At 32.4% G+C, this 27616-nt stretch overlaps 1 protein-coding gene across 1 annotated transcript; it reads left to right on the top strand.

Annotated features, from left to right (window-relative positions):
- Positions 1 to 20854: 20854 nt before the first annotated feature.
- LOC133036246 (uncharacterized) lies at positions 20855 to 21676 on the top strand. Its single transcript, XM_061112769.1, has 3 exons — positions 20855 to 21175; positions 21228 to 21386; positions 21452 to 21676. The coding sequence occupies exons 1-3, from the start codon at positions 20855 to 20857 to the stop codon at positions 21674 to 21676; spliced, it is 705 nt and encodes a 234-aa protein (XP_060968752.1).
- The last annotated feature ends 5940 nt before the right edge of the window (positions 21677 to 27616 follow it).

Genomic DNA, 27616 nt, shown 5'->3' with positions numbered 1-27616 from the left:
TATCTATTCAATTCAATATCACTTGTTGATCCTAGATCAAATGATCTTAATCCTGATATGATTAGGTTCAATCTCAAGAGTGTTATTCGTGTTCTTTGATCTGTTAGTTAAGCCTACTTTTGGGTCAGGGTGATACGTACATTTTGGGAACACGGTAGTGCAATTAAGTGGGAGCGCTAACATAAATATGGAATCTATAGCTTCTATCTGGCGAATAGAAAGTAAATGATGATTTCTTTCGAGCTTAACCAAACGAAAATAAATGGTGGAGTACTCATTTCACTTAGCTGAAATATTATTTATACAGGGTTCAGTGTTTTAAGGATAAAAAGTTGGAAATTATTTTACCAGGATCTTAGATCTACTCACAAATATGTTGTTTAACACCCTAAATATGAACTTTCTAAAACGATAAAATAAACACATATAAAGTTAAGAAAACCTTACATTGATGCAGCAGAATTAATGTCTCCTTCCACTCAGATCTCTAACCCTTGTATCCAATCTGTCGCAGAGTATTATCAAGATCTGAGCCCGAATGTCCTTCTCTTTGTGTTTGATCCTTCACAGTCTTCCAGTCTATGATGAGTTACCACTTTCTGTGTGTGGGCACTTACTCTATCACTAAGGTTCGAAATTTAGAAGAAGAAAAGAGAGAGAGAGAGGTTCGGCCAAGGAATAGAAGAGGGAAGGCTCAGTTTTTCTAAAAAATTGTTTTCTGAAAAGTAGTGTGTTTTGACTGAGCAATCACTTTCTATTTATAGGCAACTACTAGGTTTAGGTTAGGAATTATTTGGCATTAAAATAATGAAAATATAAATTTGAAATACCACATAAAGTGGCCGGCCAAGGTGTATAGAATGGGCCCCACTTGGTTTTGCAGTTTTCACAAATTTTATTTCTATTTTCTCAAAAATGTCAATTTTCCAATTCTAACTTTTTAAATGCCAAAACTAATTATTTAATAACTAAAATAGATTATTAAATAATATTGTCATTTAATTTAATTATTAATTAGACATATAAAGTCCATTAATAAATAAATAAACTTAGAATCTCTTTTCTTTACAATTTCGCCCTTGCTTAGTGAAAATTCACAAATTAGACATAGTCTAACTTTAGAATTATAATTGACTAATCACGAATCAATTATTGAGTCTTACAAGCAGTATGTTCTCAACTAGAATGGGGACCATGGATCTATATGCTGAGCTTCCAATAAGTGAACCGAATTTACTAAGTAAATTCCTACTTATTAATTCTTCGTTGAATCCACTCTTAGAACTTAGAATTGCACTCTTAGACTTATATAGAGCATATTATATGTTCCACGATATAGATATGCTATCTCATTTAACCATTGTTATAATCTTATTGTGATCAAAGATCCTCTATATAGATGATTTACATCGAGATGGGATAATTTTATCGTTCTCACCCCTCAATGTATTTTGCCCCTTAAAACACTTAACTACCTGTAAATGGTGTTTAGTGATCTAAGAATTAGTCACTTAAACAAGAGCTCATCCATTTACTTCTATTTGCTAAGCTCGAAGGGAATCATCACTTGACTTCTATACACCAGTAGAAGCTATAGATTCCATGTGGTTCAGCACTCCCACTCAATCATACTATCATGTTCCCAAAATATACGTATCACCCTGACCCAAAAGTAGGCTTAACTAATAAATCAAAGAACATGAATAACACTCCTGAGTTGAGCCTAAGCATATCAGGATTTAGATTCTTTTAATCTTAAGATCAAGTACTGATATTGACTTGGAAAGATATAACGGTAAATTTGTAATATCTTAACTAAGTTGCAATATCGGTCCAGTCCAATGTATACTCCATACATTCAAAACTAGTATACTTTACTAATGTCCTGGAAAGAACATAACACTTACTCCAAGTGTAAGTACACATCATCGCTGATTATCACATTAGTGTAAATCCAAAACACTGATGAAAGAGGGACTAAGTCTTTTGATTCATATGATCACAATCACATTCCAATGTGTTGACGGTACTGTAATTGTGAATAAACATATGATCTGGATTTAACTGATTTTGTGTGTAAATGTAATAAACATATTAAACCATTAGCATGTAAAATTCATGGAAACATTAATCACTTCAAATTTCTTATATTGATTACTAATCAGATTGTAAAGAGTTTTATTTAGGGCATAAAACCCAACAAATTCCCACTTGCACTAATATAAAACAAAGTGTGCAAATAGGTCAATCTGATGTCTTGATCTTCAGATCAAGTGTAGTATATTTGAATCCACTCAAACTTCTGGAAACTAGTTCATAAATACACTTATGAAACATCCTTTACTATATGCTTTACTCATCAAGGGATACTGAAATCTTTACTGTTTTAAAGTACATCTGAATAAACAGAAGACATATCTCTCATATTTTAAAATATGGAATTGAGATAATACAGCGTAGACTTTTCTTCAGTAATATAACTTTCTGGTAATTTCGAATTTACAAAGTTATAATTCTTCTCTGGTAGAGCTTGAATTATTATAGAATAATTCCTCCACCCCCAAAGTAATCACCATCTCATAAATTTCGAATGAGTTGGTGAGATACAAGGATAACTGATACACAGTTCCTTAATATCTAACATATAGATCACTTTCATAAATCTTTCTTGAATATCTTCTAATGTTCCTTATTTGATTAAATCTCAGATAGCTCCCACTCAATAGCAGATGTCTGGTTAAATAATACTTTTAACCTCTTTATTGTTTTGAGAGTTATCTAGTTTTGACTTTTGTATTAATCTGAATCTTTAAGTTAAGACTAAGTCATCAACATAACAGACTAGTATTTGAAGTGAAAAATATATGCCAGAGATTAAGTAATCAAAATTAAGATACCATAAAATTTTATGAGAATTAAGAAATCAAGGTTCAAGTCATTCGAATAGACTGAACTAGAGTTCTTTATCTTATTCTCATAATTCTGATAAGTTATACCTATCCATGTGAATGGTTAGATTTGCTTTTCAGTAGTGTTCTTAAGTACCTATCACAAGTATCAACCTAATGAAGATGGGTATAGAATTTTAAAATTCTCCCACTCAATTAAGGTAGTGTGAAACATTATCAAAGAACTTTTATAGGTATTAAACTTTTACTACAACAGTAAAACTAAATTGGAACATACAATCAAGATCAAGGATTTATATTGATAGTAGCTAAGTCATTATATTACTTCCATGTTTAAAGAAAATATGTGTTACATAGGGTATTATGGAGTAAACTCCACCCCTAAGAATATACATATAAGGTATTGTGGATAAACTCCACCCCTAAGTATATAGAGATTATGATCCACCCCTAAAGGTTGTAAAGATCATGATTCTCTAAGTGTAATAGAGTTTATGTGGAGTTGAATACTATCCAGAGTTCATTAGATATAAAAAATCGTTGAACTGCATAGTTTTCTTAACTTTTCTCCACCTCTATCAGATCAAAAGATCCTTTTATTAAACAAATTCTTAATAATTGTATTAGAATTAGCAATTATTAATAAACATAGAATTAATTTCTAGTGTTTATTTAATATAACTCTATGAAGAGTTGTAAATATTATAGAATTTGTATCAATAATAAAAACACTAACACATACAAACATATAAATATAATGTGGTAATTGTTGTTTAAGATAAAGTAAATGAAGCTCAATCTCATTAATTGCAATTGGTTTGAAAATAAAATAAACTTTATTATTAATAAATAATAAAAAAAAATATTGAAACAATATGAGAAAAATAGGGATAAAAATCCCTAACTAAAATTCGAAATCCAAATTGTCTTTAAACTAAAACAATTAATTCAAAAATAGATAGAAGAGCTTCATCTTCATCTGGACGATTTCACCCTTGGTCCAGCTTTCCGATCCAACTCATCTGAGTTCAAGTAGCTTGGCCTATAAGTAGAAGAAACAAATAAACAAAGTTAGTCCAGAATCATAAATCCAATTGTATAATAATTCACTAAAACTCTTAAAGTTTATAGAAAGAAATACCTTGTTTCTTTGCAAGAAGTTTAGGACACTGGGGTTTCCAATGACATTTCTCATTGCAGTAGAAACACTTTCCTTTGAGTGTAGCATCACCAGAAGCAGCAGCCTTTTTATTTTTCATGGCTTTTGCACGCTTCTTGGTGTTCTTCCACTTCTTCTTCGATTTGGGTTTAGAAGCAGAGGCAACATTTGCTTCAGGTTTGATCGTCCCATTACCATTCCCAGAATTTTGAGGTTTACTCCCTTTCTTCTTGGGTCCTCCAATCAAATTTTTATAAGTCTGAAGGTCATTGACTAACTCATGAAAGTCTATGTCCTTCTTATTCATGACATAATTTGATGTGTATGGCAGAAATGCTGGAGTCAGACTATTCAAGATAAGACTTACTTAAGTAGTGCGATCCATTTCAGCACCATGATCCTGGGCTTCTTGGAAATAACTTGCCATGAGGAAAACATGATCACGCATGTTTTGATGGGGTTCCATCCGTGCATTGATGTACTTCTTAGTCGCGTCAAAGCGAGACTGAAGTGATGCCCTACCGAATAGCTCATTTAACTTCGTCATTACTTCAACAGCCTTTTCGGTTTTAGAAAACCGAGTTTTGAGGGTGTCAACCATGCTGGAAAGCATAAAGTATAGAGCTTTGTCATTTGCTTTCTGCCAACTGTAACGCCCTAATGCTAAGGCACGCTACAATGCTTTTTCAATTACAGTGCAATCTTCGCTAATCGAAGAGTTTTCTTGAAAAACGTGTCAATTTAAAACTTTTATATTAATTAATAAACTTTTATAATATATTAAAATATTTACAAGTGCCGGGATCCCGTTTTTAAACTTTTAAAAGTAATATTTCAAAATACACATTTTTCAGGTCGCACAGCAACTATCAAAATACAAATCCCAGATGTCCCGAGACCGAACACTCCAGGTCGCGCTGCTTTGACATGTACAATCCCATCCGAGCTCAGGTTCACTCCAGTTTAGTTTTCGCCTTTCCTTTACCTACACAAGAAAGTAGAACTGTGAGTCAACAGACTTAGTAAGAAAAGCATATAACATATCATACAACTTTCGACTTGTAACTAGGCGCCCATACACCTATTTACAAGACTTATCAACTGATTAAGAACGTTCTTAATGGTTGGTACTATTAACCATGATATCACCCACTACCAGCACTATGATCGCACTGCGGGACCGGCACTATGTTCGTGCCGCCATGATAGCATCAATAGCACCCGAGAGTACAATTGGCCATAATATCACTCTTAACCAGTACTGTGCCTGTACTGCCGAACAGACACAATTGTTGTGCCGCTATGATAGCGCCAATTAATACTCTCTGGGGTGAATATCACTCTTAACCAGTACGATGCTTGTACTGCCGAACCGACACAATTGTTGTGTCGCTATGATATCACCCAAAACATACACAATCACACATACACCATGCATATATCTCATTTAACACGCTATATACAGTTCTTACCTGTTTTCTGAATTCAAGTGTGTTGGCGGACCTGAACGGAAATGCTCGCGCTAGATGGATGCCCTAATCACATTAAGTGCAACACTGATGAGTGACTCGCTAAATCACTATTCGGGGACTTAAACTTGAAACTAAAAGTTTCCCTATCAATAAACCACATGGCAATACCCTAAATATCTCAAAATTGGGAAAAACTAGGGTTCGGAAAATTCTCCCAACCGGCAGATCGGTCCCAAACGGAAGTCCAAAAACTGGACACCAACCGGTCGACCGGTTCTGTGCTGGGAACACAAAAACCAACCCCCTTAACTCAAATCAATCCCAAACTTCACCAAACTTTCCAGTATACCTGTACAATGTATTCACATCATTTTCCAACCAACAAAACCAAGAAATAACCACTAAGTCAAATTATGCCATTAAAGACCTAAGTTAAGGTTTTTATACTCAAATTAACACAACACCTAAATCAACCAACCAAACCAGCTGCTATAACTCTTAATTAACCCAAACTAAACCTAGAATTTGATCCCTAAGCATTCCAAATCAAAACAGCCACCAATACTCAAAAATACAAGCTCAAACTAAGAAGAAAACTTTTAAAAACATGTTCTAGGGTTCTAGGATTTTACCTCTTGATGAGTCCTCCTTGAATTCTAGCTAAATCACAGAAAATTGGAAGGGAAAAGTCTGATCTTTGCCCTTGCTTGCCCCAGCCGAAAGAAAGAGAGAGAAGGAGAAAGTTCTATCTTGATTTTCCTTTGTTTTCTTTTCTAAATTAATTCAAAATGAAGAAATAGTTAATTGTAGTAATCCTTTGCTGAAACTAATGCCATGTGTCATCAAATTAGGCAGCCACCAATCAACTTAATAGCAATTGACTAAAATGCCCCTTAACTTAAAACTAGGGTATTTCTAAAACTAAGGGTAAAATGGTCAAATCCCATAACCCCGATCAATCCCGATAATTTATTTTTCCTAAAATATTCCCCGCTAAGAAATAAAGTTCTAAACTTACCCATGTGATCAATCTAACCATCCATCGCATTTTCCGTTGTCGCCGAACAAAATTACAAAAATTGCATATTTCACATATTAATCAAACAATACCCTTAGAGTTTAATAAAATCTCCGAAATTGAGAAATTACAACTCTAATATTTATTTTTAAAATATTGGGGTCCAAAATAATTAAATTCATAAATAATAATAAAATAATAGAAATTAGTGCTAATTGCCTTTTGGTGGTTCCTGGATGCAATAAATAAGTGTGGTATGAGCTTCATCAAGTACCTCTTTCTTGATCTCTTCAACATTAGAAGCACAACCTCGAGCTTTAAATAACAACATTCCATTGTTCGAGACTAAAAAGTCTTTAGGTCAACCGACCATTACATGGTCTCAAACTTCAACTAGCTCAGGGTATTCCAATTGCGCTTTTCTGATCCTTTCTAATCGATCAGATTGAAGTATTAAACTGTGTAACTTTCCAACTACGAATTCAATCCCTGCGTTAACCATTTCAGAGGCTAGTTAAGGGCTATCAAAACAGTGGTACAAACTTGCCTGCAATTCTTTCTACTCAACGCATCGGCCCCATCGTTGGCCTTCCCGGGGTAATATAAAATCTCACTATCGTAGTCCTTAAATAAAACCAGCCATCTTCTCCGTCTCATGTTTAAATTCTTTAGGTGACAACGTACTCGAAATTCTTATGGTCGATATAAATATCACATTTTCACCATAATAATAATATCGCCATATCTTTGAAGCCAAAAACCACCGCAGCATGTTCAAATCATGAGTTGGATAACGCTGCTCATAATCTTTTAGTTGACAAGAAGCATAAGCTATGATTCTATTAACTTGCATCAGAACACATCCCAAATCCTGATTGGATACATCACAATAAACCCCAAATTCCTCTGGATCTGATGATAAAGCTAATTCCGGAGCTATTATCAAACGTTACTTCAACTCAAGGAAACTTGTTTCACACTTATCTGACCACACAAATCTCTGATTTTTCTTGGTCAATTCGGTTAGGGGCATAGAAATTTCAGAGAATCCTTCGACAAATCGTCGATATTAATCTACTAAACCGAGAAAGCTTCGTACTTCAGTCATGGACTTGGCCTCGGCCAATTCTTCACCTTGTTTGGATCAATCCTAATTCCATTCTTCCCAACAATATGACTCAGAAAAGATACCTCAGACAACCAGAATTCGCACTTTTAAAACTCTGCATACAACTTGTGGTCCCTAAGTTGCTGTAATACCACCCAAAGATGACGCTCGTGCTTCCTTTCTGGTTGGAAGTATACAAGAATATCATCGATAAACACTATAACGTAGTTATCGAGGAAATCCTTGAATACTCTATTCTAAAGATCCATAAAGACCGCAGGAGCATTAATCAATCCGAATGATATTACCAGAAACTCAAAATGCCCATATCTGGTTCTCAAAGCAGTCTTCTGTATGTCTTCTTCTCAAACTCTGAGTTGATGATAATCAGATCGCAAATCAATCCTTGAGAGTATTGTCTTTCCCTGAAGCTAACCAAACAGACCATCAATTCTGGGCAACGGGTACTTATTCTTAATCGTCAGCTTGTTTAGTTCCCGATAATCAATATACATTCTGAGGGAACCATCTTTCATTTTCACAAACAGAATCGGAACTCCCCTGGGCGATACACTGAGTCAAATAAACTCAATGTTTAGCATCCCCTGAAGTTGCAACTTAAACTCCTAAAGCCTCGCTGGAACCATTCTATATGGAGCTTAGATAAAAAGTTCGACTCCAGGTGCCATACCAACTAAGAAACCAATTTCTCGTTGTGGCGACGCGAAAACCCTGACAACTTCTCGGAAAACACGTCAAGAAAATCTTTCACTGCCCTAATTGCCTCAGGCCCAAATGTTTCAGGTCTGAAAAGTCACCATTCTCTGCTTACAATCTATACTGGCCAAACACTTGACTAGAAAATCCATTCCCATTATAATGTCAAATTTAATTAATTCCAATTTATAAGGTCAACGCTCAACTTCCTATCTTCAATCCTAACCAGCATAGACCTAAAGCGCCCATTAGCGTTAACCAACCCCCCATTAGGCATTAGGGTTCCAAACCCCATTTCTAAAATATCACAAAGTCTTACTCAAAAAGATTAATTATTCACATAACTATGTATGAACATATAGCTCCCGAATCAAACAACACCAAATAAAAGAAGTCGTTTACAGGGAGCTGACTTGCCACCACAGAAGAACTCGCCACGTCATCAGTTTGAACATTAGCATACTCCGGAGTAGGAACAAACATCGCTTCCTGCTCTTGCTCCACTTTCTCCACCTGTGGGTAATTTCTCTTAAAATGCCCAACCATACCACATTGAAAACATACCTTTCGATTACATTCTCCGGGATGGTGTTTCATACAACGTGGGCACTCAGGGTAAGAATAACCCTGGCGTCCTCCTTTGGCTTGAAACCTTCGAAACCGCTTATTCTGTCTTGAACCCACTACTGATGATGTAGATTTCTCCTTCCGCTCAATCAGGGAGCTCCTGCCACTACCATCATAACCTGGGATCAGGCAGGTGATATCCTGACCCTCTGCCATAATCTCCTGAGGTCCCACAATAATTTCCTCAGGGCTTTCAGCCCAAGAAGCGTTCTTCATATTTGATTCTCCTTAAAAGACTGAAGATTCATGAGTCCAAATCTTTTCATGCAATGATTCCACTTGATTACCAACCATTCCATGCTTCGCTGGTAATACCGAATAAAAAATAATTGGCATTTGTGGTAAAGATACTACAGGAAACCTTTGTTGCTTCAACCTCTGGATCTCTTCTTCATGTCGTTGAATCACAGCTTCCATTTCTGCAAACCTTTGCTCCAAATCCAACGGAGCCTGTGGTTGATAACCATCTCTCCCGTTGGAAGCCCTCCAAAGACTTTCACCTTGGTTGCGGGGACAACTTGGACTCCATTCTCTCCAACCGTTACTAGCCCTGGCCACTTTATTCTGACTTTCCATATTACACCAGGTGTCCATTCTATAAGACTAACCTGTCAGTTAGTAAGTCAGTCAGGTCAGGCAACGGCCTATTTACATACTTACTACCGCACTTACGGATTTTAAGGCAACGCACTTTAAAATAATTAGTTAAATAGTTAAAATCTATTATGCTTCCTAACATGCTTCCACATTCACAATTATTTAAAATATTTAACAAGTACAGGCTTACTGAAGCGTGAACCGAGCTTTCTCTGATGAAGATTGTACATGTCTTAGCAAGCTTCGGTAGACAAACCTGGCGGCTCTGATACCAAAATTGTAACGCCCTAATGCTAAGGCACGCTACAGTGCTTTTTCAATTACAGTGCAATCTTCGCTAATCGAAGAGTTTTCTTGAAAAACGTGTCAATTTAAAAATTTTATATTAATTAATAAACTTTTATAATATATTAAAATATTTACAAGTGCCGGGATCCCGTTTTCAAACTTTTAAAAGTAATATTTCAAAATACACATTTTTCAAGTCACACAGCAACTATCAAAATACAAATCCCAGATGTCCCGAGACCGAACACTCCAGGTCGCGCTGCTTTGACATGTACAATCCCATCCAAGCTCAGGTTCACTCCAGTTCAGTTTTCGCCTTTCCTTTACCTACACAAGAAAGTAGAGCTGTGAGTCAACAGACTCAGTAAGAAAAGCATATAACATATCATACAACTTTCGACTTGTAACTAGGCGCCCATACACCTATTTACAAGACTTATCAACTGATTAAGAACGTTCTTAATGGTTGGTACTGTTGACCATGATATCACCCACTACCAGCACTATGATCGCACTGCGGGACCGGCACTATGTTCGTGCCGCCATGATAGCATCAATAGCACCCGAGAGTACAATTGGCCATAATATCACTCTTAACCAGTACTGTGCCTGTACTGCCGAACAGACACAATTGTTGTGCCGCTATGATACCGCCAATTAATACTCTCTGGGGTGAATATCACTCTTAACCAGTACGATGCTTGTACTGCCGAACCGACACAATTGTTGTGCCGCTATGATATCACCCAAAACATACACAATCACACATACACCATGCATATATCTCATTTAACACGCTATATACAGTTCTTACCTGTTTTCTGAATTCAAGCATGTTGGCCGACCTGAACGGAAATGCTCGCGCTAGATGGATGCCCTAATCACATTAAGTGCAACACTGATGAGTGACTCGCTAAATCACTATTCGGGGACTTAAACTTGAAACTAAAAGTTTTCCTATCAATAAACCACATGGCAATACCCTAAATATCTCAAAATTGGGAAAAACTAGGGTTCGGAAAATTCTCCCAACCGGCAGACCGGTCCCAAACGGAAGTCCAAAAACTGGACACCAACCGGTCGACCGGTTCTGTGCTGGGAACACAAAAACCAACCCCCTTAACTCAAATCAATCCCAAACTTCACCAAACTTTCCAGTATACCTGTACAATGTATTCACATCATTTTCCAACCAACAAAACCAAGAAATAACCACTAAGTCAAATTATGCCATTAAAGACCTAAGTTAAGGTTTTTATACTCAAATTAACACAACACCTAAATCAACCAACCAAACCAGCTGCTATAACTCTTAATTAACCCAAACTAAACCTAGAATTTGATCCCTAAGCATTCCAAATCAAAACAGCCACCAATACTCAAAAATACAAGCTCAAACTAAGAAGAAAACTTTTAAAAACATGTTCTAGGGTTCTAGGACTTTACCTCTTGATGAGTCCTCCTTGAATTCTAGCTAAATCACAGAAAATTGGAAGGGAAAAGTCTGATCTTTGCCCTTGCTTGCCCCAGCCGAAAGAAAGAGAGAGAAGGAGAAAGTTCTATCTTGATTTTCCTTTGTTTTCTTTTCTAAATTAATTCAAAATGAAGAAATAGTTAATTGTAGTAATCCTTTGCTGAAACTAATGCCATGTGTCATCAAATTAGGCAGCCACCAATCAACTTAATAGCAATTGACTAAAATGCCCCTTAACTTAAAACTAGGGTATTTCTTAAACTAGGGGTAAAATGGTCAAATCCCATAACCCCGATCAATCCCGATAATTTATTTTTCCTAAAATATTCCCCGCTAAGAAATAAAGTTCTAAACTTACCCATGTGATCAATCTAACCATCCATCGCATTTTCCGTTGTCGCCGAACAAAATTACGAAAATTGCATATTTCACATATTAATCAAACAATACCCCTAGAGTTTAATAAAATCTCCGAAATTGAGAAATTACAACTCTAATATTTATTTTTAAAATATTGGGGTCCAAAATAATTAAATTCATAAATAATAATAAAATAATAGAAATTAGTGCTAATTGCCTTTTCTAATCCGATTTATTAAAGCGGTCGTTACACTAACGCTCATACTTTTCTTTCACAGCTTTGGATGCATTATCCCCAGGCACTTCAGGTGACGGCTCAGTTAAAACAAACAAGGCACTTTCTCCTATGAGAGCAATATTAATGTTCTCATTCCATTTAGGAAAGTTAGATCCATTTCGCTTATTTTCAGTCAACAGTGATAACATGGAATTCATCATAGTTATACAGGATACTACAAAATAATAGAAATCAACAAATAGAAATCAATAATGGTTTAACCCAAAATCAATTCAGAAATTATAAGCACATAGCATGTAGGAATGATAAGAGAAAATACAAAAAAAAATCAATCCTAAATAATTTCCAAGGTTTTTCAACAAACTGATATCAGTGTCCCGTTTAGGCGAGAGTCAAGGCTACCATCTATTGAATAGAGTTGTCAGCTCATCTAAAATGCTAAACATTCTAGAAACCTTTTATTCGATCAAGATTGGAATCCAGCATTGTCCCGCTTAGGCGAGAGTCAATGTTATTCTATCTTATGAGCTTCTACCATTGTTTCATAATTTGCAAGTCAAATATGGTCGCCACCATTAGGGTGATCCATACCATATAAAACACTTACAAACTACTTATCTTTCGAGATTAAACGGTGCGAAATTGCTAATGAACGTTCCTCCATTAGGGAGGATTACTCACTAAAACAAACGCGATGTAAAACCAACAATGGAGATCGAATATCTTAATAATAATAAAGCTCATTCTTTAAAATGTATTTTCTTTATTATTCTATTAAATATATTCATTAAATATCAAATTTAGAATTAAAAAATTCAAAATAAGAATTTAATTTAATATTTATAAAATTATACTTAGATGGTGATTGAAATAAAATGAATTATTTTCATCTTAGTAGTAATTTTAAATATAAATATTAAGAAAAATTAATTTAAGTTGTATTAATTTAAATTAAATAGCAACTTAAAATAAATCTTCATAAGAATATATTTATTGTATTCGAACAATAATGTATAAAACTATACAAATTTTCGAAAATACAGAAATAATAAATACTTAGAAAAATACTTCAAGCAAAAATATTACCTATCTAGATTTTCCTTTGACTAATTAATTCAATTTCTAATAATACATTTATTCATTTATTTTAAATTAATCAATAGATGAAAAAATCATTGATTTAAGTTGGTCCAAGAATTAATTAAAAAAATAATTAATTTACAACTTAATCTATTTTTCAAGAAAAATTCAAAAATATTGCATAATTAAAATGCAATTTTTCGAAACTGATCAACAAAATAAAGAAAAAATATATTTTGAAAATTATTTAAATTTAAGTTGAAAAATTAAATTTCAACCTAAAAATAATTTTCCATTTAATTAAGTGTCATGAAAAATAAATATTTAAGTATCATGATGAAAATCAACTTAGATATTTAATTTTTCAATTTAATTAAATGTGTTAAATTCAAGAAATAAATAATTAAGAGTAGAGAAGGCTTAATTATTAATTTCTAGTTTAATACTAGGAAAAATATACTTAAATAAAATTGTACCAAAATTAATTATTTAAATAATTAATTTCACAGTGTATAATATTTTCCTATTTAAATATTAGAAATAATAAGTAGTCTAGAAATAACTATCTAGAAAATATCTGATTTGACTAAGTATCTTTTCAACAAAAATTTGAAAAATATCTAATTTAAGTTGTATAGAAAAAATCTAAAACTTAAATATTTTCAAATTTAAATTTAATTAAATATCAAAAATTAAGTTGTAACCACTTAATTTGAAAAAATATTCCATTTTAAGTTTTAAAACTAACTTAAAAAATATCTTAAGAATCTTTAATAACTAATGCCTAGGATTCCTCAACTTAATTTTAAATTTAAATAAAATATTCAAATTTAAGTTAGATATGAAAAATCAGTTAATATAACTAATTTATAACTTAAGTAGGAATATTTAATTAAATAAGTTCCAGAAAGAATCTAGTTAGTTAAAATTCTTTATTTAATTAAATACAAGAAAAATACAAATAGTTTGTCTAGAAATAATATCTAAAACTAAAAGTGTTTTTCTTAAAATTCACTTTAAAATATTAAAATGAAAATAAATTTTCATATATTTTAAAAGTTAATTATGTTGGTAATTCAATTTTATTAGGTCAAACTAATATAATTAACCTAGTACAGTTATTCAAATCAGGCAAATAGGCATTCACAATTGGGGTAGTTCATGTGAGGGGGTGTTGGGTTCAGTATGTCGTACCCACTTCTATGGCTCCCAACTCTCACACAAGGCCCAAAAGAGAGAAATTTAACCTTAAAATAAATAACTGTTATTAATTGAATAGATCAAAAAACTAAATTGACCTAAATAAAATCTATCATGGTGTGACATTTTATTTAGCAACAACCTATATGCATCTATATAATAAAATAAACATATAGGCTCACACAGACACACATTTGGATGGATCCTATCATGTTGCTAGGTCATACACAAATGAAAGAAGATTGTAAATTTTACCTGTTACAAATTATTTACTTGACCAAGGGAGCCATGAGTTAAAATCAGATCATTGGATCTATCAACAAGTTAACCATGGCTATTTGCAATCAAGCAATAATAGGTTTTAAAAACTTACAAACAAGCTAAAAACACATACTCCTGCAACAAGATTAGCTAGATAGTTGGATGTAGGATTTATTTAATTTTAAATAAATAAATTTCGAAAATTAAATAATTAATAAAAAAATATTTATTTTGAAATTAAAAAAATAAATATAAATATTTCGAAAATAATAATTAAATATTTAAAATTAAACTTACAATTTTGAAAAATTAGGTTTCAACTAACCTAAATATCATTTCAAAATTTGCTAACTACTTTTAAAAAATTAAATGTTATTTTATAAATAAAAAATTAAAAAAAATAAATATCTTTTTCAGATTTTAAATTTAATTTAAATAAATAAAATAACAAAATTTAAAAGTTAGCAAAATATCTTACATCTATTTAAAATATCATGATTATAGTTATCTTATTTTAAATTTAAATAAGGTCAAATAATTTTAAAAAAAAATTAATTTAAAAAATTTAATATCTGACCTTAAATTTAAAAATAAGATAAGATATAATCAAATTTAAAAATAAGATAGATAATTAAGCAAAAAGATAGATATTTACTATTTTCAAATTCAAATTACACTAATATCATGAATTAAATTAAAAAAATATATTAAATAATTTAATTATGATAATTAGAATTGAAATAGGAATAGTAAATGTCTAAATACAAAACTACACAAAAAATCAGAAGTTAAATCCATGAAAAAGCATGAAAAAACGAAGAAAAACGAAAAAAAAAAAATGTGAGTTGTACGGACGGTATGTTGTGCATACTCGTCCGCGCGCGCTCACTAGGGTGCAGGATTTCTGCGCGCGTAAGGGGCTTTAGACAGGCGCTGGGCGAGCTGCTTGTCTGAATGCTCTCTGTCCGCGCGCGTGGGTGATGCAGCATGCCTATCTTTTTTCGAATCTTCAAAAAATCATAACTAATTCAAATTAAATTATTTTTCACGAAAATTCACAAACATCAATCAATCATCATATAACACTCAGCACAACATGAAACCATCCAAATAACAAACAATCGTTTTAAAGTCCAAATTTCTTGCAAGCAAATCAATTACCATGGCTCTGAGGCCAGTTGTTGGAAATTATTTTACCAGGATCTTAGATCTACTCACAAGTATGTTGTTTAACACCCTAAATATGAACTTTCTAAAACGATAAAATAAACACATATAAAGTTAAGAAAACCTTACATTGATGCAGCGGAATTAATGTCTCCTTCCACTCAGATCTCTAACCCTTGTATCCTTTCTGTCACAGAGTATTATCAAGATCTGAGCCCGAATGTCCTTCTCTTTGTGTTTGATCCTTCACAGTCTTCCAATCTATGATTGAGTTACCACTTGCTGTGTGTGGGCACTTACTCTATCACTAAGGTTCAAAATTTAGAAGAAGAAAAGAGAGAGAGAGAGAGGTTCGGCCAAAGAATAGAAGAGGGAAGCTCAGTTTTTCTGAAAAGTAGTGTGTTTTGACTGAGCAATCACTTTCTATTTATAGGCAACTACTAGGTTTAGGTTAGGAATTATTTGGCATTAAAATAATGAAAATATCAATTTGAAATACCACATAAAGTGGCCGGCCAATGTGTATAGAATGGGCCCACTTGGTTTTGCAGTTTTCACAAATTTTATTTCTATTTTCTCAAAAACGCCAATTTTCCAATTCTAACCTTTTAAATGCCAAAACTAATTATTTAATAACTAAAATAGATTATTAAATAATATTGTCATTTAATTTAATTATTAATTAGACATATAAAGTCCATTAATAAATAAATAAACCTAGAATCTCTTTTCTTTACAATTTCACCCTTGCTTAGTGAAAATTCACAAATTAGACATAGTCTAACTTTAGAATTATAATTGACTAATCACGAATCAATTATTGAGTCTTACAAGCTGTATGTTCTCAACTAGAATGGGGACCATAGATCTATATGCTGAGCTTCCAATAAGTGAACCGAATTTACTAAGTAAATTCCTACTTATTAATTCTTCGTTGAATCCACTCTTAGAACTTAGAATTGCACTCTCAAACTTATATAGAGCATATTATATGTTCCACGATATAGATATGCTATCTCATTTAACCATTGTTATAATCTTATTGTGATCAAAGATCCTCTATATAGATGATTTACATCGAGATGAGATAATTTTATCGTTCTTACCCCTCAATGTATTTTGCCCCTTAAAACACTTAGCTACCTGTAAATGGTGTTTAGTGATCTAAGAATTAGTCACTTAAACAAGAGCTCATCCATTTACTTCTATTTGCTAAGCTCGAAGGGAATCATCACTTGACTTCTATACACCAGTAGAAGCTATAGATTCTATATTTATGTTCAGCACTCCCACTCAATCATACTATCATGTTCCCAAAATATACGTATCACCCTGACCCAAAAGTAGGCTTAACTAATAAATCAAAGAACATGAATAGCACTCCTGAATTGAGCCTAAGCATATCAGGATTTAGATTCTTTTAATCTTAAGATCAACTACTGATATTGACTTGGAAAGATATAACGGTAAGTTTGTAATATCTTAACTAAGTTGCAATATCGGTCCAGTCCAATGTATACTCCATACATTCAAAACTAGTATACTTTACTAATGTCCTGGAAAGAACATAACACTTACTCCAAGTGTAAGTACACATCATCGCTGATTATCACATTAGTGTAAATCCAAAACACTGATGAAAGAGGGACTAAGTCTTTTGATTCATATGATCACAATCACATTCCACTGTGTTGACGATACTGTAATTGTGAATAAACATATGATCTGGATTTAACTGATTTTGTGTGTAAATGTAATAAACATATTAAACCATTAGCATGTAAAATTTATGCAAACATTAATCACTTCAAATTTCTTATATTGATTACTAATCAGATTGTAAAGAGTTTTATTTAGGGCATAAAACCCAACATAAAATACATTGTAGGGTATTACGGTAATTTAATCCCTTTACAGTGTAAATCATCTATATAGAGGATCATTGATCACATTAGAATTATAACAATGGATAACTAATGACGTGTCTTTATCATGGAACATATAGAGCATTCTATATGACTGAGAGTGCAATTCCAAGTTCTAAGAGTGGATTCAATAAGGAATTGATAAGTTAGGGAATTTACTTGGTAAATTCGGTTCGACTTATTGGAAGCTCGGTTATATAGACCCATGGTCCCCATACTAGTTGAGACCATACTGCTTGTAAGACTGAGTTAATTGATTTTAATTAATCAATTATAATTCTAAAGTTAGACTATGTCTACTTTATGAATTTTCACTAAGCAAGGGCGAAATTGTAAAGAAAAGAGATTCTAGGTTTATTTATTAATTAAGATACTTTATATGTCTAAATTAATAAATATATTAAATGGAAATATTATTTAATAATTATTTTTAAGTTATTAAATAATTAGAATTGGCATTTGAATGGTTAAATTGGAAAATTGGCATTTTTGAGAAAATGGGAATGAAAAATAACAAAATGGGAAAGTTGCAAAGTGAGGCCCAATTTCCTTATATGGGCCGCCCACTATGCAAGAGGTTTACCATTTTAATTTTTCCATTATTTTAATGCCACACAATTCTAACCTAAACCTAGAGGGCATTCTATAAATAGAAAGTAATGGCTTCAGGAAACAACACACAATTGCATCTCATTCTTTTCAGAGAGAATTCCTGAGCGCCACTTTCCTCTCTCTTTTCTTCTCTAAATTTCGAAACCCTTGAGTGATAGAGTAGTGCCCACACACATCAAGTGGTACCTCAATCATAGTATGTAAGACTATGGAAAATCAGCATCAAAGAAGGAGAGAAGGAGATCCAAATTCAGATCTTGATTATGCTCTGCTACAAAAAGGAATCAAGGGCTAGAGATCTGAATGGAAGGAGTCATTATATTCCGATGTGCCCAATGTAAGGTTTTCTTAAACTCTTATGTGTTTATTTTATTATTTTAGAATTCATATTAGGATGTTAATCAAACATACTTGGTAGTAAATCTAGATCCTGGTAAAATCTTTCCAACAGTACATGGAAGATGCATCACAGATTCTGTTTGAATTACAAGAAAGGTTCCATCAAAAGAATGCTCCTAGAATTTTTGAAGTGAAAAGAAGTATGCAGACCTTGACTCAGGGATCCAATGATGTTACAGCTTTTTACAAAAGGCTTAAAGGACTTTCGGATCTACTTCAGGAATATAGGCCACAACCGATCTATGCTCGTGGAGCAATGAAGATAATTCAGGAGTACTAGGATGAAGATAAGGTACTTGAATTTTTAATTGGACTTAATGAATCATATCTGAATGCTAGATCCCAAATCCTTCTTCAAGATTCTCTTCCAAATATTAATAAGGCTTTTGCTTGTATAATACAAGAAGAGAAACAAAGAGGAATTATCATCCCTCAAGCTGAAAATAATCAGTCTACTAATGAGAATTCTAATCAGTTTGCTGGAAGCACCCAAGGAAATCAAAGCAATAACAGATCTGATAACAGGTCTGATACTCGACCCATTTGTTCACATTGTGGAGTGCCTGGACACACTATAGCTAAGTGCTATAAAATCCATGGTTATCCACCTGGCCATCGTTTATATGGCAGGTTTCCTAGAGAAACACCTAACCAATCTAGCAATCAGTAATGAAAGTCGACAGCCAATTTCACAGCAGGAAATGACAATAAAGAAAATGTTAATGGAGAGATGGATTTTGCTGCTCAATGTCAGAAACTCATGCATTTGCTGACTCAGAAGTTGCAGGAGACAACTCCATCACCATCACAAAAAAAATATTAATATATAAATAAAATTTTAAATAAGAAGAAAATATTATAAAAATTGTTTGGTGTAGTGGTAAAAGGTTTAACTTCTCTCTAAGAGGTCGTGGGATCAATTTCCAACCTCTACATTTTAATTTTTCTTAAAAATATTTAATGTGAAGTTATGAGGGATTGAACCTTGGAGCTCTTAAGAGTTTTTAAAAGTTTTACCATTAAACTAAGCACTACAACTATAATTTTTATAATAGTTAAACTATATATAGGGGCCCCAAAAATTGATTTCGCCTTAGGCCCCATATACCTTAGGACCGGCCCTGGGGACAACATGAAGAAGTAGAGGGAGAGAATGACTTTAGCTTGTGTTGTTAATGGATTTTTACAATATTAGTTGTTGGAACGTTAGGGGTTTGAATAAAAAGGAGAAGCAAGATAAAGTTGCTGAAGTTTGGAGAGTTAATAAAGTTGCCATTGGAGCCCTTGTTGAGACCAAGATTAAAGGGGAAAAATTCAAAAAAAATGATGGCAAATAACTTCTTGTGTTGGGACTTTTATTCAAGAAATAAAGTGGAAGGCCGGATTCTCCTTCTCTGGAGGAAGAATTTTGTTAATGTTGAAATCATTGAGGACTCCAAGCAACATGTTGTCGTATCAAAATGATAGGGTAGAAAAAAGATTACTTTGCTACCTTTATCTATGGAGCTAACACCATAGAAGGTAGGAGTGATCTTTGGACCGCCCTATCAATGATAAATGTTTCTAAAGCTTGGATCATTCTTGGTGACTTTAATGCAGTTTTTCATCATGATGACGGGCAGGGGTTGTAGACTCTAATAACTGGATTGCTCAATCTTCTGTGGGGTCTATGAAGCGCAACGGTTCGACTTTCACTTGGACCAATAAACAGGATAATAGGATATTTTCTCGTATTGACCATGTGTTTCACAATGAGGAGTGGGTTGATGATTTTCTGAATACTTATGCTCATTTCTTTTGGGAGACCTGCTCTGATCATTGTCTTTGTGTGGTTCATTCGGTTGCTACAAAATGTATTGGAAGCAAACCGTTTTGGTTCCATAATTTCTGGATTGATCATCAGGATTACAAGAACATTGTGTTTGATAGCTAGGGCAAGCCTCTTAGATGTGGTGGGTAGAAGGGGATTTATTTAAAAACCATGAGGCTCAAACACAAGTTAAAAGATTTCAATAGGCACTCGATTGGGAACATTGGAGTTGCTTATGAGAAGGCCAAGGATAATTACAAGGAGGCTCAGTTCCAATGTCAAGCGAACCCGAACAATAATCATTTCCTTGAATTGGAGCAAGTGACTGCTAACCGTTTCACATACAGGAAAAATGTACTTGAACTTTCTCCACCAAAGAAGCAAGGTTAATTGGATTCAAAAAGGAGATAGCAACACAGCTTATTTTCATGCCATGTTGAAGAAGCAGAAGGAAGATAACATGATTGTTTCGTTTACTACCGAGCAAGGGGTTCTAAATGATCACTTTCCTGATGTTGTGGAGCATTTTCTTGGCCATTTTAAAGGCATAATGGGGAAAGCTAAGCCTCCCACCATGGAGATACAATCTGATTGCATAGCCATGGGCTCCAAACTCACCCTCGATCAGCAGGTCCATCTCTTAAAACCTTTCTCTCTCAAAGAAGTCAGAGTTGCGATGTTTAGTATCCTAAATACTAAATCCCCTGGCCCTGATAGATTTGGTTCGGGGTTTCTTATGTCAGTTTGGCCTGAGGTGGGAAAGGATATCCATAGGGCTATAACTCATTTTTTTTTACACTAATCAGTTCCCAGAAGAGCTCCATAGAACGACTCTCTCTCTTATCCCAAAGATTGATAGTCCTTCTAAAGCTATTGATTATCGGCCCATTGCCTGCTGCACTACATTATACAATGGTGTTTCTAAACTCATTTGTTCCCGGCTTGCTAATGTGCTTCTTGCTTTAGTGAGTCAAGACCAAGGAGCTTTTGTCAAGGCCAATCCATTGCTTACAATATTCTTATTCTTTAGGACATTTTGAAAAACTACCGAAGGAAGAATTGCTCCCCCAGATGCACTATCAAAATTGATATCAGTAAAGCTTATGATACGGTTAATTGGGACTTTCTTAAAAAGCTTCTGGTGGCCTATTGCTTCCCTGCTAAGTTTGTCAAGTGGATCATGAATTGTGTGAGAAATACGTCTTATTCTTTACTGCTAAATGGTCAAATTCAGGGGTCTTTTAAAGGAGAGTAAGGGCTAAGACAAGGGGATCCCATCTCTCCCCTTCTCTTTGTTCTTGTCATGGAGTATCTTTCCCGAAGGATCCAACAAGCAGCTAGAGAAAAAGATTTCAGGTACCATCCCTTATGCAAAAAAATGAAACTCACAAATATTTGTTTCCCAGATGATTTAGTTATCTTTTGTAAAGGGAATGAGGGCTCTTTAAGTGCTATCAAGGTTATGCTTGATGAGTTTAGCAGGACTTCGGGTCTTTCCATCAACTTTTCTAAATCTCAAGTTTACTTTGGTGGGGTTTCTCAACTGATTCCTCTCGCTCAAAAGATAAATCTTTATATCAGTGAGTTCCCTCTTAAGTATCTTGGGATCCCTCTAAGACCAACAAAATGGAGACTTGATGATTGTGGGTTGATTTTGAAAAAAATGAAACTTAAACTCCATTCTTGGGCTAATAAGCATCTTTCTTATGCCGGTCGAGTCTAATTAATCCAATCTACATTGATTGAATTAAGAAATTATTGGATGAGAGTCTTCCTTCTTCCTCAATGTGTGATAAAAGAGATTGAGAAATTATGTAGGGGTTTTCTTTGGGGTTTTAAAAGATAATCGAACTAGAACTCACTTGATAAGTTGGGAGAGGGTGTGCCTCCCAAAAGCCTTTGGAGGTCTTGGGTTCAAGGATGGAACAAAGTGGAACAAAGCTTCCTTAGCTAGATTTTTATGGGACTTGATGAATAAAAAAGATTTGATTTGGGTTAAGTGGATTGACTCAATTTAACTCAAAGGGAGTGATATTTGGTCTTATAAGTTGAGCATGGATACAAGTTGCAATTGGAGGAAGCTTTGTAGGCTTCGAACAACTTACACCAAAACTGACATTGTTGTTGCAGGTGGAGAAAAGTTTAATGTGAGCAGGTTGTACCGAAGCATGCTGCACCAGGATGTGTACTCGGCTGCTAGTGTAATATGGTGCAGAATAAATGTGCCAAAACATGCTTTCCAACTATGGCAAGCTGCTCAATCCAAACTTCTTACAAGGGTTATATTGTGCCGATTGAACATACCTATCCCAAACAAAAATTGTGTGGTTTGTGACATTGAAACCTAGAGCCACCACCACATTTTTTTTCAGCTGCATCTTTTCCCAACAGGTGCTGTCCTTGCTTTTTAAATGGCTGGTTTTTGATGGTTGGTCAAGGAACTTTGATAGCTGGACTATTTGGTTCGGCCATACAAGGATGAACATCTTGGACAGAGTGACAACGCTTATATTGACAGTCGTGGTTTACCACTTATGGAGTAACCGAAACACTTACGTGTTTTCTTTTTATTCGAACTCTATCAATTGTACAGTGAACAAAGTTAAAAGTGATGTGAAATATAGGCTCTTGTTGATTAAAGATAGGAAAGGTTCTAAAGTGGAGAAGAACTTACTTCAAAGATTGATATGTAATTAGTAGGCTTTGTGGTTGTTGCTTCTCCTTTGAGAAGTTTAGTTTGTTTGATTTGGAGAATTGATTAATTTTCCTTCTTCCTGATAAAAAAAACATAATAATAAAATTTAGTTATATATTTTTTTATTATTCCTTATTAGTATATTGTAACAAATATAAATAATTATATTAAATCATTAGATATATATATATCAATATTTGATATATCATATCACTTAAAATTAATATACCGTAATAATAAAATTATATACCACAAAAAAATTATAACAATACTAAGTTAATCCTCAAAAAAATATATATCAAGCTAATAACATTATGGATACAACTATTGAAATATATATATACATACCAAAAAATTTATACATAATCATTATATATAATAAAATAAAAATTAAATATCATCTTAAATAAATGATATACTATACACAACAAAAAGCATAAATCATACAGTAAAACATGTATACCTACGATAAAAAATAAAATAAAATATTATAATATTGTTAAAAAATATTGTATATACTATATTAACAAAATTATATACAGCCATAAAATAATTATAACATACTTACAAAATTATATATTATCTGTATATATAATAGAAAAAAAAAATAAACATGTATAGTCTAAAATAAAATGATATACTATACAATAAAACTTATATACAATATAACAAAAAAAACATATATCTTACAATAGAAATATATATAATAACAACAAATAAAAATAAAAATACATAGCATGCTAATAAAAAATATATGTTATGTCAACAAAAATAGGGTCGGCCCTGAGTTGAAATGGGTCATAGGCAAAAAAAATTTGGGCACTTACTAAAAAGATAAATGATATTTTTAAAAATTATTAAAAATATATGTATAATTTTTAAAAAGTTTTTATTTGGACCCCTACTCCTAAAATGAGTGGGCCCTAGGCGCGGGCCTAGCCCGTCTATGCCTAGGGTTGGCCCTGAACAAAAATACAATAGAAAATAGAGCTTAAATATTATTTTAAAAAAATGATATATAGTACAACAAAAAATACATATATCATTCACTAAAATATATATACTAAATGATTGAGGCCTCATTTCATAATTATAGTAGTTTACTGAAATATCATTTATAGGTAGTTAAGTGTTTTAAGGATAAAATATATTGAAGGGTAGAACGGTTAATTTTGTTGGAAATATTTTACCAGGATCTAGATTTACTAATAAGTATGCTTCATTAACATCCTAATATGAATTCTAAAACAATGAAATAAACACATAAGAGTTTAGAAAACCTTACATTGGGTGCAGCGGAATATAATGACTCCTTTCGTTCAGATCTCTAGCCCTTGATTCCTTCCTGTAGCAGAGCATCACCAAGATTTAAACCTGGATCTCTTTCTCTCCTTCTTTGAGTCTGATTCTCCTTCTTGTTGATTGGATTCTTCACAATCTTCCACACTATGATTGAGATACCACTTGATGTGTGTGGGCACTCACTCATTCACTCAAGGCTGAATAATTGAAGAAGAAAAGAGAGGTAGAGAGTGGCGGCTAGGGTATAGGTAGAAGGCTTAGAATTTTTCTCTGAAGGAATGAGATGCATCATCTTTTTCCTGAAGCCATCACTACCTATTTATAGGTAACCACCTAGGTTTAGGTTAGATTTAATTAGCATTAAAATAATGAAAAAATAAATGGTAAATTGCATTAGTGTGGCCGGCCCTAGGATTGGATAATGGGCCCACTTTACAATTTTGCCATTTTGTCATTTTTTTCATCTCATTTTCTCAAAAACGCCAATTTTCAAATTTAACCATTTAAATGCTAATTCTAATTATTTAATAACTAAAAATTAATTATTAAATAATATTGTCATTTAATATATTTATTAATTAGACATATAAAATCTCTTAATTAACAAATAAAACCTAGAATCTCTTTTCTTAACAATTTTGCCCTTGCTTAGTGAAAATTCATAAACTAGACATAGTCTAATTTTAGAATTATAATTGATTAATTAAAATCAATTATCTGAGTCTTACAAGAAATATGGTCTCAACTAGTATGGGGACCATGGGCCTATATAACCGAGCTTCTAATAAGCAGATCAAGAATTTACCAAGTAAATCCACTGACTTATTAGTTCATTGTTGCATCTACGCATAGAACTTGGAATTGCACTCTCAGTCATATAGAACGCTCTATATGTTCCACGATATAGATATGCTATTAATTATCCATTGTTATAATCCTAATTTGATCAATGATCCTCTAATAGATGCTCTACATTGTATAGGGATTAAATATCAAAATTAAGTTGTAACCTCCTAATTTGAAAATATTCCATTTTAAGTTTATCCATATTTTAAAAAAAATATCAACTTAAAAAATATCTTAAGAATCTTCAATAACCAATTCCTAGAATTTCTCAACTTAATTTTGAAATTCAAAAGATATTCAAATTTAAGTTGATAAATAAAATTAGTTAGAAATAACTAATTTACAACTTAAATATGAATATTTAATGAAATAATTAAAATAAGCTTCAGAAAGAATCTAGTTAGTTATAATTCTATATTTAATTAAATACCAGAAAAATACATATAGTTTATCTAGAAATTAATTCATTAAACTAAGTGTGTTTTTCTTAAATTTATTTCAAAATATACGAATGAAAAAATAAATTCCATTTACTTTGAAATTAATTATGTTGCTAATCAATTTTATTAGGTTAAACTAATTTCATTAACCTAGTACAGTTATCCAAATCAGGCAAATGGGCTTTCACAGTTGGGGTTGTTCATGTGAGGGAGAGCTGGGTTTAGTATGTCGTACCCACTTCTTTTGGCCCCCTAACTCTCACACAAGGCCCAAAAGAGAGGAATTTAACCTTAAAATGAACAACTGTTATTAATTGAATAGGCCCAAAAACCTAAATGGGCCTAAATAAAATCTATCATGGTGTGACATTTTATTTAGCAACCTAGTTCATCTTAATTAAAAAAAAAATTAAATGAACTACATATAATCAACTAAACATAAAGTAAACATATAGGCTCACACAGGCACACAGATTTGGATGGATCCTATCATGTTACTAGGTCATACACTGATGAAAGAAGAATGTAAAATTTACCTGTTACAAATTATTTACTTGGCCTATTGACAATTGAACCATGGGTTAAAATCAAATCATTGGATCTGTCAACAAGTTAACCATGGTAATTTAGATCAAGCAATAATAGGTTTTATAAAACTTACATACAAGCTAAAACACATACTCCTGCAACAAGATGAATTTGGATAGTTGAATGTAGGATTTATTTAATTTTACATTAATTAATTTATAAAAAAAATCGAAAATAATAAATAATAATAAAAAAAAAATTGATTTTTAAATAAATAAATAAAATTTAAAATTAAACCTACAATTTTTTGAAAAATTAGGTTTCAACTAACCTAAATATCTTTTCAAAAAAAAATTGCTAACTATCTTTTAAATTTCATGTTATTTTATAAATTAAATATTCAATAAAATAAAATGATAATTTAATATCCTTTTTCTAATTTTATAATTTAATTCAAATAACAAAATTTAAAAGTTAGCAAAATATCCTATCTTTATTCAAAATATCATGATTATAATAATCTTATTTTAAAATTTAAATAAGGTCAATTTATTAAAAAAAAATAGAGTAATTTAAAAAAATAATATCTGACCTTAAATTTAAAAATAAGATAAAATAATCAAATTTTAAAAATAAGATAATTAATTAAGCAAAAAAAAAAAAAAGATAGATTTTTACCTAATTCAAATTCAAATTACACTAATATCTTAAATTAATTTTTTTAAAAAAAAAAACAATTAATTTAATTCTGATAATTAGATTTGAAATATGAAAAGTAAAAATCAAAATACAAAACTATACAAAAAATCGGAAGTTAATTCCATGAAATTGCATGAAAAATAGAAAAAAAACGTAAAAATTATGAGTTGTACGGATGGCATGCAAAGCACACCATCCAGATGAACATTCTTGGGCGCAAGAGGCTCCTTGGGCGCACAAAGGGTGCTGTCAGCAGCAACCCGCGCGCACAAGAGTGTGTCACCACCCTGATTTTTTCAAAACTTCAAAAAAATCATAACTAATTCAAATAAAATCGAAATTAAGTTCTGTAAAAAAGTGAATTGCTCAATTTTTTCCAAACTATCCAATAAAAATAATTCTTGAAACGAAAAATTCAATTATTTTTTATAAAATTTCACAAGCATCAATCAATCATCATATAACACACAGATCAACATGAAACCATCCAAATCAACACATATCATCGTTTTAATTCATATTTCATGAAAGTAAATCATTACCATGGCTCTGAGACCAGTTGTTGAAAATATTTTACCAGGATCTACATTTACTAACAAGTATGTTTCATTAACATCCTAATATGAATTCTAAAACAATGAAATAAACACATAAGAGTTTAGAAAACCTTACATTGGGTGCAGCG

This window comes from Cannabis sativa, chromosome 3, assembly GCF_029168945.1.
Source record: "Cannabis sativa cultivar Pink pepper isolate KNU-18-1 chromosome 3, ASM2916894v1, whole genome shotgun sequence".
Taxonomy (NCBI): Eukaryota; Viridiplantae; Streptophyta; class Magnoliopsida; order Rosales; family Cannabaceae; genus Cannabis; species Cannabis sativa.
Note: the sequence above shows the minus strand (reverse complement) of the source record. Positions and strands in the feature narration are given on the sequence as shown.